Source organism: Trachemys scripta, chromosome 21, assembly GCF_013100865.1.
Source record: "Trachemys scripta elegans isolate TJP31775 chromosome 21, CAS_Tse_1.0, whole genome shotgun sequence".
Taxonomy (NCBI): Eukaryota; Metazoa; Chordata; order Testudines; family Emydidae; genus Trachemys; species Trachemys scripta.
The window spans coordinates 5,231,227-5,248,252 of NC_048318.1; the positions used below are offsets into that span (position 1 = coordinate 5,231,227).

At 45.7% G+C, this 17,026-nt stretch overlaps 1 protein-coding gene across 5 annotated transcripts in view; it reads left to right on the top strand.

The window, feature by feature from the left end:
- The window catches only part of FLI1 (Fli-1 proto-oncogene, ETS transcription factor), a 114,151-nt gene that overhangs the window by 67,251 nt on the left and 29,874 nt on the right, over window positions 1-17,026 (top strand). For all 5 annotated transcript variants that reach the window (XM_034754440.1, XM_034754441.1, XM_034754442.1 and 2 more), the window contains 2 exons: window positions 5,066-5,220; window positions 9,119-9,322. In XM_034754440.1, coding sequence (XP_034610331.1) covers window positions 5,066-5,220; window positions 9,119-9,322 — 359 coding nt within the window. The remainder of the gene's footprint in view (window positions 1-5,065; window positions 5,221-9,118; window positions 9,323-17,026) is intronic.

Here is a 17,026-nt window from a genome sequence, read left to right on the forward strand (position 1 = left end):
CCTGAGGTCCCTTCCAATCCTGATATTTTATGATTCTCTGGGGCTTTAGAGATTTGGATTTGATTCCCACCTGTGCCACAGACTCATTGTGTGACTTTGGCCAAGTCACTTAATCATGGTGTGACTCAATTTTTGATCCTAGAAGGAGGATCTTCTGTCCTGCTCAGGAGAGCTATGAGAATAAATATTCTTGAGGCTCTTGGATTTGGAGATTATATAACGAGATGTGCTCATTTGACTCGCTACATTCAGGATTAATACAATTTAAATGAGGGGCCTGTGTTTGAGAATTGGTTTGTGCTTTTCCTATCATTCTGTTTCTCGGTAAGAATTGGGGGTTTGTCAATATTAATGCCCTTGTGTCTAACATCACTCTTCTTTCATCTCTGCACTCTCCCTCTCTCTCTGGTCCCTTCTTGTTCATCCTTTGCCCCTTCTCTATACATCTTCGTATTCTGATTATTGTATTTGCATTATTGTAGTGGCCAGATGCACCAATTATGATCCAGGCACTTTACAAACATAAAGAGGGTCTACAAGTCCAAGAGAGAATGAGAAGGGGGCAAGGAGAGTGTAATGTAGTGGGAAGATCCCCTTCAGATTCCAGACAGAACTTCTGAACAATTGGAGAAGAGACCATAATCCCAAACATTCCCTCCAGGGCAGGACTTGGGGAGCCCCAGTCAGTGATGTTTAAGAACATAAGAATGGCCGTACTGGGTCAGACCAAAGGTCCATCAAGCCCAGTATCCTGTCTTCTGACAGTGGCCAAAGCCAGGTGTCCCAGAGGGAATGAACAGAACAGGTAATCATCAAGTGATCCAAAGTGATATTTAGATGCCCATTCAGTGTGAAGGTGTTAGTTACATTAATACCAAGTCAGCACATTCATTTAAGGATGTCCCAGTAATCTGGGCCACTACAGGAGGGGAAAGAGAAGGAAAGATGAGTAACAGGGAGGAGGAGAGGGGAGAAGAGACAAAAGGACATAGTGTGGGGAGAGGAATAAAAAAGAAGATGAAAGAAGTAGGAACAGGAGAGAAGGGAGAAGAGATAAGAGGGGAGAGGAAAGGAAGAGAAGGAAGTGGAAATCTCCTGCTGAGTGAGTTTCCAAAATCACTGGAATCCCTTATGTTGCTAATTCAAACTCAAGCTCAGGGTGATTCCTAGACAGAGGCCCTGGTACAGTGGTTGCTTTGTTTCCACATATCTGGAGCTCTGGGTGAGGTTGCACAGAGTAGTTCTTTGTCAATGCCAGGCTAGCTGCTTGTCTGCTTTGGCGAGGCCAACCTAACCCTTCCCAAAACACTGAGCTCCCGATGTCCTCTTGGAAGGAGCAGAAATCGAACATTGCTGTCGGGATGAAGGGTGTTGGGATCCGCACAGCCCCGTGCTCTTTGGGTTCCCTCCTTCCATAGTGAGTGTCCATAAAAGAACTCCTACAAATGGGCCTCGCTCCACTGACCTCAGCAGACCGGTGCTGAGCTACACCTGTTCATTCTGGATTGTGTAGCCACTGGAAAACTTGAAGCCCCACACTCCGGGAATAACCAAGGAGCAACCCAGCGTCTGAAATAGAATCGCATAAACAATTCTGAATTATGAACACATTGATAAAAAAAATCTAAGCCTGCTCATGGATAATTAATGAACGAAGGATGGGGCTGTGATCGGTGAATAAACTATTCACTGTGAACGGCTCTCCCGCTTCTCTCCTGCACTGTAGTTATTCTACTGCATTCCTCTTTGTATAGCCTGCAGCTACACCACCTTCTGCTGGGATCCTTTCAAATTCCCTGTCCTAGAAAAGGCCAGGCTGGGACTATACTTGGAGGGAGACCTTCATGGGAAATCCAGGTGTTGCAAATGCAATTTGGTTGGGGAGCGCTGGGGTCAGTCATTGAGCTAATGTCCAGCCTGCTGTTCGGGGGTACTGTGCAGCAAGTGGTGATTAAAGTAAGGTCCGGCCCACTTATAATCATTAAAGCATTCATGGCATTTTTCTCAAAAGATGGGTTGTTTATATTCTCCTGCCAAATACCAGTTTGGGAAAATGCATAGCTTCTACCAACAATGCCCCCCAGTGCTGGACTTTTGGCTGGGGAAGAGGTCTGTGCTTGCCAGGTGCAAAATCATAATGAAAATGCTTTGGAGCCATCTTACAACATTGTCATCATTATTAATGGGTACACTGGTAAACATACCATTGCCATGCATGGTATGTTGCAGAGAGACTAAAAACCCTCCCTTCTCTATGGAGCTTATAGCATAAGTAGGAGTGTTGGTTTACTCTATTAAAAAGCACCTGGGTGTGTTTATATCTAATGCAGATTGGATTCTGAGAGAGAGATTCACAGGAGCAAATCTGGGAGAGAGAGATATGAACACACACATATGTATATGTTATTGCCCTATTATCTGCAAGAGAAAAGCTCAAGTCAGAGTAATGTTTTCCAAGGGAAACGCAGTACAGAACAGTGGGGTTTGGGTCAGTCCATAGGGATACTGGCCAACCAGACTGCACTGTGATGGATACAGTGTAAGAAGTAAGGTAGATCCCAGGGGTGAATCCTGACTCTGCTGAAATCAATGAGAGTCAGGATTTCACCTCCTCAAATCGGGGAGTGCGAAGATCTGGGGGTTTGGATCAGACCCATCAAATGGGCCATTAAAGTCTGAGCTGAAAGGTCCAGTTGCTGAGAGAAGTGGAACCCCTCAACAACCATTGAAGCCGATGGGAGTGGAGGCTTCCAGGCAGCTCCTAGAGACCATCAGCGCTGTACAGGATTGAGTCCTAAAGCTCAAGCATGGATGCTGTTATTTCCCCTAGTCTCCTCCAAACAGGACCGTTCTTGCTCCCAGTACATGGAGCATTTAACACCTGACACCGAGCATTTCTGCAGTGAGTGGGAAGTGCTCGGACCCTCTGAAAAGCCTGACGTCCCAGCAGTTGCTCAAACTCTGCTCCGGCTGCCATGGGACATTAAACCTTCAGCAGTTTGCTTCTCCGAAGGTGGATTTTGGTTCTCTGCCTGGAAAAACAGTAGGCGAAATAGTAAAACCTTAAACTCAAACATGTGTAAGTTATACATCTTATTTCCATTTTCAAGCCACATTCCCCCAGCAAGACATGAGGAAAAAATTACCATCTGCCTTAGACTCTCTCAGTGGAGTATTTATCTCCCAGCCATGATCACTTAACTTCAGTAATTCCCCCACCCTCTGTTAGATTCAGAAACAAACTCATTTACTGTTCTATATTGGAAAATCCTCCCAACTAGCTCCCAGGATGGGATGAAGGCACTGGCATGTTCTTTACCCTGCAGTGAGTAGCTTTCTCCCAAAGCACTTCTTTGCTTGTTTCTTTGCACTATTGGCAAAGAGGCAGGGTGGTCATGTAGCTAAGGGCTGGTCTACACTGGGGCAGGGATCGATCTAAGATACGCAACTTCAGCTACGTGAATAGCATAGCCGAAGTCGAAGTATCTTAGATCGATTTACCTCGGATTCTCACGGCGCGGGATCGACGGCCGCGGCTCCCCCGTCGACTCCGTTACCGCCTCTCGCTCTGGTGGAGTTCCGGAGTCAATGGGGAGCACGTTCGGGGATCGATTTATCGCATCTAGACCAGACATGATAACTGGACGGGGATCCAGGTTCAACCCTTGCTTCAGCCACACACTGAAGCCCAGATTTCTAAAGGTATTTAAGCATTGCTGTGCTCAGCACTTCAAACCCTTGCTGATTTAGGAGCCTCCGTCTCATTCTCAATAGTGATTTAGGCAACCCTAAAAGTAATTGACGGTCAGAGGGATTTTGGCTCCAAAGTGCCTAAATTCTTTTTGAAAATGAGACTTATGTTCATAAATCAGGTAGGCACTGCAACCCTGAGCACCACAGGGCCTTAAATACCTTTAAAAATGTGGGCCTTAATCTCACTGTGCCTCAATTCCCCATCTGTAAACTGATGGCAACTCCCTCTTCTCTATTTACATGGTGAACTCTTCAGCCAGGGACTGCCTCTTACTGCAGATATGTGGTGGTTGCTATCCCTGACAACCAAGAATTAAACTGGGGAATCTACAGTATGAACTACCGCAGCGCTGTAATGGACAGATATCCTCTGCGGATCAGCACAGAAGGGGACCTGCAGCACCCATTCCCCAGTGGGTTACATGGACAGCACCTAGCACAATGAGGCCCGAATCTCTAGGCACTGCAATAATATAAATGATCATTATCACATTTTTATTATCTTCCTGGGAGCATTCTGTAGCTCCATGTTTCCAGTGTGGACATTCTGTGGCCTTTAATAACGAAATGGGGAGGGAGTGCTGTATTTCTTATTATTTATATTGCAGTAGTGCTTACAGGTACTAGTCAAAGGTTAAAGCCTTGCGCTAGGTGCTGGACCGACACACAGTAAAAAAAACAGCCCCAAACCAACCAAACCAACAACAGTCAGTTCTTGTCTCCCATGAGTTGACCATCTAGGTTATGACACTGCACAACTGGTGGGTGAGACGAACCAATTGGGGGCTTCTAACACCAGGTCGCATCTGGTCTATTGCAGACGCTAATGCGATATCAAGCAATGCAGGCTGTCTCCAGTAGGGGTAATGCAATGTGGCATTGGCTGGAGATCACTGATTCACATGAAGGGAGGAGGGGAAGACTTTCATAGGGAGGCAGCGTGGCCAGTGGTTAGAGGACTGGGAGTCTGGGCTATTGGGATCGCAACTTTGCCACTGACTTATTATGCGATCTTGAGCAAGGCACTTGGAGCTTGATTTTTCAAAGGTGCTAAGCATCTGCAGTTGCCACTGACGTCAGCTGGAATTTGGGGTGCTCACCTGTGTGCATGAGTTTATCCTTCTGTTTAATAGATTAATAGAGTAATAATTAACATGCTCCTGCTGTGAGGTTTCTGGTGTGTAGATTACCTGGGACTGTCACATGACAGGCGATACAGAAGTGCAAGGTACCCTCTAGACACTCCCCCTGTTTCTGATCTACAACTTGCTCCCCTTCTACTCCACCCTAACCCTAACCTTTCCCATTTCAGGGAGTCGCCGGTAGACTGCAGCGTTAACAAATGCAGCAAACTGGTGGGCGCGGGGACGGAGTCCAACCCGATGAGTTACAGCACCTACATGGATGAAAAGAATGGCCCTCCCCCAAACATGACCACCAATGAGAGGAGAGTCATCGTCCCAGCAGGTACCATCAGCATCACAATATTTGTGTTCTAAATTCTTTCTGCCACTGTCCATCTTTGATTTGACAGGGAGGGTGGGGGAGAGTTATCTGTTCTCTGCTGAGTTCTCTGTATTAATAGCCATATAAATCTAAGCAAAAATCAGGCTTTCCATCCTGTGGGGAACTCCAGTATTTTGTTTCTGTGTCTTGAACCAATGTGATTCCCATGATGCAACACACAGCTTAGTCAGAGGGGAAACTATGGTGCATCATGGGTGATGTAGTCTGGCCAGGGTGCCCAGCTCATAAAATTGAATGGGGACCTGAAATACTGATCTAAATGTCCCATGAGGCTCCATAGCACCATAGGCAGATGCACTTTATTGTAGAGCTGACTAAAAATGAAATAGTTTGCTTTGATATTTCCAATGAAAAATCAGAAAATTTCAGTATTTTTCTATCAAAAAACTATTTTGTTGGAAAATTCCCAAGCAGCTGTATGGCCTTATACAATATCTAACCGTACCTATCCAAATGTAACAGGGCACATGAAATCCATTCAGATGATCAGGGATTTGGGAATCACTGCTGTGGGGAACCTGCAGAATTTACGCTTGGAAGGTGAGGGCGTCTTTCCCCTGTAAAGTTTGGAAACTCTCTGTGTATAAGCACTTTAGCATAGGAACTTCCCTATGAAGGAAACTGTATGAGCGAAGTTCTCACCCCATTGACGTCACTGGCAAAACTTCCTTTGACTTCAGTGGGACCAGGATTCCCCCTATGTTCTGAAGGATGCAGCTAATGAACTATTCACAGATTCCAAGGCGAAAAGGGACCATTGTGATCATCTAGTCTGACCTCCTGTGTAACACAAGCCACAGGACTTCTCTGAGTTAGTTCCTGTTTGAACCAGAGAAAATCCAATCTTAATTTTAAAATGGCCCGTGATGGAGAATCCGTCACAATCTTTAGTCAATTGTTCCAATGGTTAATTATCCTCACTGATAAAAAAAATTGCATCTTGTTTCTAATCTGAATTTGTCTAGCTTCAATTTCCAGCCTCTGGATCTTGTTATACCTTTTCCTGCTAGTCTGAAGAGCCTATTATCAATTTTTTGTTCCCCATGCATGTACTGATAAACAGTGATCAAGTCATCCCTTCACCTTCTCTTTGTTAAGCTAAACGGATTGAGCTCCTGGGGTCTGTCACTGTAAGGCATGTTCCCCAATTCTTTACGCATTCTCGTGGCTCTTCTCGGAACTCTCTCCAATTTATCGGCAGAAAGAGGTGTATTTGTCGAATTTAGCTCTGGTTTCAGTTCGTGAACTGATCGTGAACAGATGACAATTCCAGTGCATTTGTTTACCATTTGGAATAAGGACAAGATGTTTGAACTGAATGCAGTAAGAGAGGGGAAGCCAATAAAAGATTGACCCCTGTACTCAAGGTCCCGTTTAAGCCCAGTTAAGGCCCCTGCCTGGGGTGAATTTTACCCTCAGAAAGGCGAATGACCTAAGTAGAATGATGGAAAGGGACATGTTTTCAGCATCAACATTGACTGGAGGGCAGAGAAGGCCACAGTAGCTGAGAAGGGAGAATTATAGAGCCCATCACTATGCTATCTGTGCATTACATAAAGGTGAACAAAGGCCTTAGCAGTGAGGATGAAATGGAAAGGAAGGATTTTAGAAGCATTAGAGGAAGAGGTAGTTTAATGTGGTCTCCTCCTTTGGGAAGGAAAGTGAAAGTGGGGATTTGTCACTTTCAGGCCTCCACAAATCAAAACCAAGAGACCCTTGCGAAAATAGCAGGCCTTTGTCAATCAGGAATAAACTAGATGGCTAGTTAATCATTGGGCCAGATCTCCATTTGGAAAAGACTTGGCCCAATTCATCCAAGAAGTGCATTTGGAAGCGCTTAGTACAATCCGGAGTTAATATTTATAGCATACTGTAGTGGAGAGAGGCAAGAATACTATTACCTAAGAGCTGACACAGCAATGATAGTAAACTCTAGCTAATGTGCTATGAAGTCAGTTTTTCAGGGACTTTTTGACATTGAAGTTTGATGTGTTTAATAGGGACGGAAAGACCAGAATGGGTGATGTATGACCCAAAGGAACTCTCCAGAATCTTCTCCCAACATTGTTAATGAACATGCCTGAGATTTAGAAAAATGTTTCAGGGATTCTGTCAGGTCAACCTGGGCCCTAAATGTTGGGATCTTACAAAACTAACTAACTAAACATTCCCCTTCAATATTTACAACCGAAAGGCCAACTTTCTCCAGAACTTGAAAGTGAAATGGCAAGAAACTGGATGGAAACAGAAGTGCAGCTGATCAGGGTATTTTCATTGCCTAAACTCAGAAGAAATGCAAAAAGTAAATTAACAGTGAAGGATTGTAACTTATATGGTTAAAATTCAATTTTAAAGAGCTCAGGTGCTATTAGGAAGTAGGTAAGTAAATCTCACTATGTATTTTTAGTATTTTCTGGAGTGATTTTCCATTGCCATTTCACTCTGGTATGAAGCAGCCCTGAAACCCAGCAGATGCAGCCACTAGATGTTGCCCTCTGTATAAGGGGATGCTTGGGTGGCATGGGCTGCCAGCCAATCCCATCCCCCAAGCTATGCTAAACACCCAGTCATGATTTGTGCCCCACATCTCTGGATATTCTAGTGTGAAGGGACCAGAAATTGAAGTGGCAGGAAACTGTGATGCTGGATACTTCCAGTCTCATCAAAAACAGGAATTGCCAGCTGAGACGTGGTCATGCAATCAAGTTCTAGTCTATAGCCTAACTCTGCCAAAGTTCTTGAGTATTTGAATAGAGTCCCTCATAGAGAGAGGTGCCAGATGTAAAGACAGGCCCAGATCCAAAATTCCAGGGTGATAGGACCCAGAGTCTGGGCACAGACCACTCCCTAAAATCAAGTAATTTTGCAAGAGAACGTAATTTGTGGCTCAAATTTCCAGATGAGGGAACATGAGAAAAACAGCACAGGAAGGATCTAACAGTGGAGATAGGCTCTGAAAATGATTCTGTATAAACGGTATCAAGCCTTGGCATACTTAATTCTCTCTGGGATTTTCTGATCCAACCCATCATCTTAAAACTCAAAGGATGATTTCCATTTGTAACTGCCGGTGCAGCGAACTCTCAACATGGGTGCTGACACCTCCAGCTGAATGCCATCCGTCTCTTCCATCGTTGCCGTTAATAACAATTCTGCAACTGGACCTTCGTTGACAATTGACAACGATGCACGAGACAGTATAGAATCCAGCTCACCCTCCAATAGCTATGTTGCTTTTGCAAGGCTAATGGGGTTGAAAACTTGTGTTTGTCAGCTGAGTCAGCAAACGTGACTCAGAGATACATGGTTAACAGAGCTGTTAAGGCAAGAATTTTTTAGACTCCTTTTGCTGACCATAATAACCACCCTTCTCAAAGTTTAAAAGGCCATCTGTTAGGAGTTTGTAATGCACTCAGGACAGGCTGGGTGACTTCCATATCCCTGCTACAGCGGTGCAGCTTAAAGGCACCTAACAGTGTGACAAGTACATCTCTTCAAAGGGATGAGCTTTTTATTCAAAGAGGTGAGTCATACATCAGCTATTACAAAGGTGGCCGGGGAGATAGTGCATCTGAGTGCAAACCAAGTGAGTTGGATGCTACTCCTGGCTCTGCTATTGATTCATTATCTCACTGGGGGTGAGTCCCTTGCTGCCCTGTACCTCAATTTCCCCATGTGTAAACCAGAGTTAATTATACTTTCCCACCTTTGAGATGTGTAGATGAAATGTGCTCTATTACTAATATTATTAATGGGCTAACTGACTGATAGCGTGACACTCCTGTGACAGGCTGTCCCTTTGGGCCTGGTATTTACCAGCTGTCTCTTCTTCTGCCAGATCCCACCTTGTGGACCCAGGAACACGTGCGCCAGTGGCTGGAGTGGGCTATAAAGGAGTATGGATTAATGGAGATTGACACATCCCTCTTCCAGAACATGGACGGAAAGGAACTGTGCAAAATGAACAAAGAAGATTTCCTCCGAGCCACCTCCCTTTACAACACAGAAGTTCTGTTGTCTCACCTCAGTTACCTCAGGGAAAGTAAGTACCACTCTGATGCTGGTGCAATGTTTACTTGCAGGGGGGTGAGGGGGAGGGAAACAGGCTGTGGTGAGTTTTGAACATCTCACGCTGCACTTGGATGATAAACAGAGGGGAAGAGGAAGAGAGAGGAGAAAGGGAAAGAGAGAGAGAGAGGAAGAGGAGGAACAAAAGGGAGTGAAAGGCAAATCAAAACTCACCTCATGAAATATTGTTTGACACCAACCAAAATTAGCCTGTGGAACCCTCTGCCTCAAGGTATCATTGAGGGGAAGAACTTAGTAGGAGTCAACAAAGACCTGCATATTTATATAGATAATAGGAACATCCATGGCTATATGGTTAAAAAAAATACAGACTCTCTTCAGTGACTAAGCCAACTACTAAGTGATGGAGTTATGGGGAGATTATTCCATAATTTTCCATTTGGAGTTCTTGCACTTTCCTCCAAAGAAACTGGGGTGCACCACCATCAGAGCCAGGATATTGAACGGCTCTGAGCCAGGCTGGCAAGTCCTGTGTTCCTCTGGATCCAGCGGGGAATTTATTGAAGGAGGAGAAAATATGAGAGAGACATTCACTGACTATGGCTGCTCAAAAGCCAGCATGGTGTGAATAACCTTGTGTTCAAAGGTAGCAGGATTTTGTTAAACCTCTTTGGTCCTGTCCCCCCGCCGCACCGCCCTACCCTGGGAGGGCCTGCTCTTCTTTTAATAGCCCATTTTGCTTTAGTAAGCTCCTGCAGTGGGCTTCCAAACAGGGATAGTGAATAGCCTCATGGACTACTCTTTGAAAGGAGCTATAGCATTACCCCGCGAGGGAGGGTGATCCAGTGTTGAGCCCAGTAGTTTGGGACTTGGGAGACCTTGGTTCAAGTCCCTCCTCTGCCACAGATTTCTCATAGGATCCTAGGCAAATCCCTTAGCACTCTCTGCTTGTAAAATAGGGATAATAACACTTCCCTTTGTAAGGCTGTTAGACCCCAGTTGTTGGCGGGTGGGATCAAACCTGGGACCTCTGAAGCTAAATGCATGAGCTAAAAGCCATGTGGCTGTTAGCTAAGGCTGTAGAGCAGACTCACTAATCTGTTTCTAAGTGGCCTTAGGGCCACTTGATGGGACCGAGCACCACACCTAGGAGATGTGTGGGTTACACCTGCATCCTGGAAGTGTCGTGAGGATAAATACACTTTGAGGAGCTCAGATGTGACGATAAGAGAGGCTTTATAAGTAGATAGATCCTACATGACTCCAGCTCATCCATTTTCTTTTCTATCCACTGCATTTGCATTCCTTTTTTCTGCCCCTGACTTCATCCTTCCGGGGCTCAGAGGGTTATGACTTCAAGTGGAACAGTTTTCATGGGGTTGTAAAAACTGAGGTGGAAAACTGATCAGGAACAGTGTGCTGCACTGCAAGGTGTGGGAGACCAACAAGTGTGTATTTTCTTACAAACTGATGGTGTATAACTCTTATAATCTACAGAGACCTGGAGATGTCTCCCGTCTGGCCAGTGCAGCAACACAGTTAGGCAATGCAGTCAGATATGTAGGATGGAATTTTCAAAAGCATTTGGCATTGGTCTAACTCTGCTCCCATTGAAAACAATGGGAGTTTTACCGCTGACGGGAGAGGAGCACAGTTAAACCAGTGCAAACCCCACCCATATTTTGTAAGAGGAGCTAAGATGAGCTGAATTAATAATTTACAACAAATAACTGAACTGATGGATTTGAACTCGCCAGCACCCCCACCGCCCGTAGCTGGATGATCACAAAATAATCAGATTTATCCCAAATCGTTTGCAAATTTCTTCAGGATATGGTTGTTGGTCCACATAACATTCCAAGGGTGAATGTCACAAATGAATAGACAAATCACTCTGACACTTACATAACAAATTTGCACCTATTTAACTAAAGGGAGTGATTTTTCCATGTGTTCCCCCATCTGTCTGTATCCATCTGTTGTCTCATGTTTTATACTTCGATTGTAATCTCCTGGGGGCAGGGACTGTCTTTTTGTTCTGTGTTTGTACAGCGCCTAGCACAATGGTGTGCTGGTCCATGGCTAGGGCTCCTTGCCGCTAGGAAAATAGAAAAATGATGATTTAAAACCGATTTGACTGAAATTTGCCCCACTTCTGTATGTAGACAAGGCCTGACTCAAGGGAGCAGTGCGAATTGCACATTTTGCAAGCAGATAAATGATTTTCATTTCTGGTAGGGTGACTATTAGCATGAAACATTCCCTTTTTTTGAGCATTGGGAAAGCTTGAGCCTTCACAGGAAGTGACCGTGAAAAAGTCATACATGCTTCTAAATCACCATTTGTTGCTGAGTTTGAGCAGATAAATAGGAAAAAATCTTTCCTCTATTTCCCCAGCTCCAATCAGGAACCCTCTTCCACCTCTATCCATAGGTAAAGGGCACGCATAGGAGATGGGCCAATGGAAAGCTGTGGACATCTTTTCCATGCTCTTTTGCTGTTTACAGGCTATGTTGGGCCAAGTTAAGCCCTGTGTAAATAGGTGCAACTCTCAATTATTTTAGCAGGAGTTGCAGTCTTTTTACACCAAAGCTATACTGTAAAACAATAGTTGTGTGTCTAGAGCTGCAGTACCAGAAGTGTGTGTATCTAACAGACCTTCCTTAGTTTGGGGTTTGAACCCAAAATTTGGGCCAAATTCTGAGAGGTTTCCAAGCTTTCTGGAGAGACTGGCTGAATCAGGGCTTGTGGGTTGAAAGCACACGTTTCATTACTGCCACCTGCTCTGTGGATAAATAGAAGATTCCATTCCCCAGAGATAGCAGCCTGGCACCTTGCAAGGGCATGAAAATAACTTTATAATAAATATACTTGTCCCATCCTTGGTACATAGCGGCTCTTTGGGTCTAAGAAGATTGCAGGTGATAGATAGATAGATAGATAGATAGATAGATAGATAGATAGATAGATAGATAGATAGATAGATAGATGTGTGTGCACACACACACCCTTACATTTGTGTGTGCCCTTTACATATATATATATATATATATATATATGCAATCTCCGTAGACCCAAAGAGCCACTATGCAGCAAGGATGGGACAGGTATTAGACTGCAGAACAGTGTCTTTGACATTCTGTCAAAGTGTCTTGCTGTCTCATTACAACCCAAACAGAAGACACTTTTATCAAGAGAAGCTGCTTCAATCAGTACTAAGAAGCAGCTGCCCTTAATGATTTTGAAAATAAAATAAAAAGAATAGGCTATTCTAACTATTCTATTATGACATGATAGCCGTAGTGATGTGTATTATGAAACCCCCAGACCCGAACACCCCAAACTAGGGAAGAGTTGGATCCATCTCTGAGCTGCACAGTTAGCACCTATTTCTGTAATGGACTGAGCCATGTGATGCCCTCCTATTACAGGCATGCTACGCGAGAGAGTGAAAATAATATAAACGGGGTGGGGGGGGGGGGGGGGATCCCACATACACTAAAATTCCAGACAACATTTTGGAATTCCAAAACAAACATTTTTTGAGACTGACGTTTTTAGGAAATCCTGCTTCAAAGGCAATTTAAAAAATATTTGTTTTCATTCCAGTTGGGGACAAAACCAAATGGTCAATTCCAACATCTACGACTAAATTTCCCATTTAGCATTGGGCAAATCACTTCATCGCTCTGGGCCTCAGTTTCCCCAACTGTAAAATGGAGATAAGACCTTTCTGCCTCCTTTGGTCTGTCTTGTCTATTTAAATGGCAGTCATGTTGGGGCTGTCTGTCTCTCATTAGGTGTTTTTACAGTACCTACCACAATGGGGCCATGACCTCTGCTGCAGCCTTTAGGGCGCTAACCATAATACAAATGAATAACAATCATAAAATATAATGTCCCAGCAGAAGAATAGACTAGATGAGCTCATCCCAATTAAACCAGTGCAAAGCTGAGTGACTCCATTGGAGACAGAGTAGTCAGTAACTCCAGATTTACACAGGTATAACTGAGAGCAGACTCTAGCCCCAAGACTCTAGTCCATCTCTGGCTTTTGCACTCATACATTTTACCCAGTTCAGACCCATTGGCTTCTTTAGCCTTAGTTGGGCGGCTCTGCCAAACCCATGCAAGCATTGACCTTAAAGCAAGCTCCTGTGTGAGCGTAGGTCAGGCAGCCTTCTGAAGAGAATTCCTTTCCACGCAGCAGTTCCTCTGTCTGCCTAATGACAGTCTGGTTTCTGGATTGCTGGGTAACTCCCTGGTGGAGTAACGCCTTCGAAGGGAGTTTATTGTTTTTCCAGACTGATTTCCAGCGGATGTTTAGTGCCGAGCCTCTGAGCTCAGTGCCATGGGGAGATGGTCTTTTATTTTCCTTTTGTGGCCTTGTTTGTTTCGAAGACATCCAGCTGCATTACTGGGGGGGAGGGCAGAGGATACATGGTGGCAACAAAGTACAGGAGACTCCTGAGGAGTTGGAAGTCTATAGGCTAAAATATATCCCCCATTTGTGGGTGAAGGGGGTTATCTATCTATCACATTTACATGGCTCCCATCACCATAGTATCTGACCCCTCACAATCTTTACTGCATTTATCCTCAGAACACTCTTGCGAGGCAGGGCAGTTTTATTATCCCCATTTTACAGATAGGACACTGAGGCACAGAGAAATTAAGTGACTTGCCCAAAGTCACACAGAAAGTCTTTGGTGAAGCAGGAAATTGAACCCAGGCCTAGGTTGTGCCCTAACCACTGGACCATTCTGCCTCTCTACAGAGTTTCATAGTTATCTCCCTCTTCCCCTCTCCCCCCACCCCGCCGCCAGTGATCCCGGCAGAAACGAGCCACTGCTCCTAAGCCAAGTCCAACAGGCGAGTTTTGTCCAATCTGTCTCATCTACGGTGTCCCTCCTCGGAGGGCACTGAAGTTGGTTTGTAGTGACGGGGGACCCCAAGGTTTAGGTGTTCTGTTCAGAGAGGTAGTCAAAGCTAATCCAAAATCTCTGAACGTCTTTGGCAGAAATGGGCTGAGCCCTTTGTCATAAGCTTCCAGACAAGGTTTCCATTGGTTCCTGTTCCCCTCTGGCTTGATGCAGCGTGGTATGTTGGCACTGCTGCTCCCAGTCCTGGACCGAACCAGAAAGCACCAAGGGGAGCAAAAAAAAGAAGGAAAAATCAATCGGTAACATTCATCAGACTTCAACGAAGGCTCCGTTTGGGCCTGGCATGAAGGTTCCTATCAACTCTTAAGACAAGCTGGCCTGAACTAACCCAGATCCCAACACCCCCAAACTTGGGGAGAGTTTGGATCCTAAAATGGACAGAACCAAACCCTTGTATCCAAACACCCCCAGATCTCTAGGAACTAACATACCCAGTTCCCAGCTTTGCAGCATAGGCCCATCTCCAGTTATTATGACGGAACTGGCTCGTCTTTTCCTATTTGTCTGAGCCTACCCAAACTTTCGCTGCTTTTCCCAGGGCATACGCCATTCGTTCCCCCGTAGAGATACTCTTTCCTTAAGCTTGCCTTGCAGCCTCTTGACTGGAAAGATAAAGTTTAGGCCAAACCTATCACGATCCCCAACCCTTTCCCACTCCCCATTCCCCCCCCTTCAGTCTCCAGCCTGGACTGACCACTGTGCTGGTATCTTTCTCAAACACAGTCTGCCTGGTGAAGCCTCAATACTCAGCCAGCCAGCTGTGGGAAGCAAGATTTGGATGTCTTTGTGATATGTTTGGGATGAACTTCAAACGAACGGTCGCCTCCCATCCTTTCCTTCTGCAGTCACTGGGGCAGGTCATGTGTGGTGTGTGCAAAAGAAAAGAGGCTGGAAAAAACAGCAACAATCAGACTGGATTTAGGGGTAGTAGCAGAGGAGAAGTTTGTGGTTTTGACCCCATATTGAGGCCAAACAAAACTCCTGCTCCAAAGACAGTAGAACCCTGATCCTCCCGAGCGGTCTGGAGACACCCAGAACCTTTGTAAAATCAGGGGGTTGCATCATTAGGGGAATGGGTACAACCCACTCTTGGGTGGGGGGATGCAAAGGCATTTCAGGTTCAGTTGTGTTTGAGCCAGGCTGCTCCAGCGGCTGCGACTCAGCAGAAGTTTCTGCCCTTTAAGCAGGGATGGATTTGTGGATAAAAATCTCTCTCTCACACTCTCTCCAGCTCCTCTTATGAAAAGAATACAGCTATAAACCCACCCCTCCCACACACATCAAACGCTATGCAGTTCCTCCTGCACGACGGAGCATTTGAGGACAACCGCTGTAATACCCTACGCCTTCATTGCTAAGGCTCTGTCTTGGGGGCAAACCCTGATGTCTTTACACAGTAGCAATTCTGCCCAAACTCCCGTTGACTTGGGTAGGTGCTGACAAGGGTGAAAACGGAGCTCTCAGTCACAGTGTGAGTTTCGCTCAAGGATGAATAAAGTCAGGGCTGCGGGGGCTGGCCCTTTCTCTCTCCATCTGCCTCTCTTTGTCCAGGTCTCTGTGTCACTGGCTTGCTCTCTCTTTCTTCCTCCTTCATCTAAACCCCTAATAGGAACCACATTTCCTTTTCTGTGGCATTCCCACCAGAAACCTCAGACCGTTGGGCAAAGGTGAAAACTTTTAGCAATTAAACTGAGGGAGGTTCCTTCCCTTCCAGCAGTTCAGCCTGCATTTTTGAGCATCAAGTAACTGTAGGTTGCTCTTACAAGCTCACTCAGTTCTATTCCCTCCCCGCCCACCTCCTCTGCTCCGCCAGTCTGCTCGACCAGGCATTTGCAGCCTGTTTAGTCATAGAAAGCTGTGTTTCTGAATCGGCCAGCACTTCCCCGTCTGGCTGAGGCAAGCCGTGTGGTGTTTTGCAGTCAGGATCTAGTTTAAATAAGCCTGCAAATGAAAGAGGGGTGGAGATGTCGGGCCGGTCCCTCCTGAGTGTTATGAAACAAATACTTGAACCACAAACCAACTCATATGAATATGAACAAAGTGGCCAAAGCAATTGCATGCCTTCAACAGTAGCAAGAGGACACTGGTCTAATTTCTCTTGGTATATATACTACACCCTCCATTGTGGCATCTGGACACCACATAGGAGACGCCCTGTACCAAGCTGCTTCCTTCCCCTTCCCCCACTTGTCCCAACTTGCCAAATTGTCCATCCACCACTCTTTAAAAGTTCCACTGTGCTATGCTTCATCCGGTAACGTCAAGCATCAGCTCAGGGTGGAGGGGACTACGTTTTACAGTTACCCCAAGGCTGCCTTTCAACACCTCCACACTGTATTCAGACGCTGGCTTGCACAAGGCTATAGTTTGGTTTGTGTTTGAGGTGCCAGGAATGCAGTGCTCATCTGGGCCAGCGTCGCTGGTGCTGCTGGTGTTTGGAGCCTACATCCTACCTAGCAGGAAGGCAAGACTCGCAACAAATGCCAGGGGGTAATGCTGGCAAGGGTCTGGCCAGGAGCGCCGCCAGCTTTTTTGCCATCCTAGACGGCGGAAGGTTCCGCCCCCAAAATACTGACGACGATCGGGGTGGCCAAAGATCCGGCCGCCACAGTCGCCGCCCCCCAAATGTTAGCGCCCTAGGTGACCGCCTAGGTCACCTAATGGGTTATGCCGGCCCTGGGTCTGGCTGGTGTGAGTAGGAGGGAGGGAGGTGCTGCTTATACAGGGCTCAGTATTTAGACCCTGCTCAATCAGTGATAGAGAGGTGCACACCG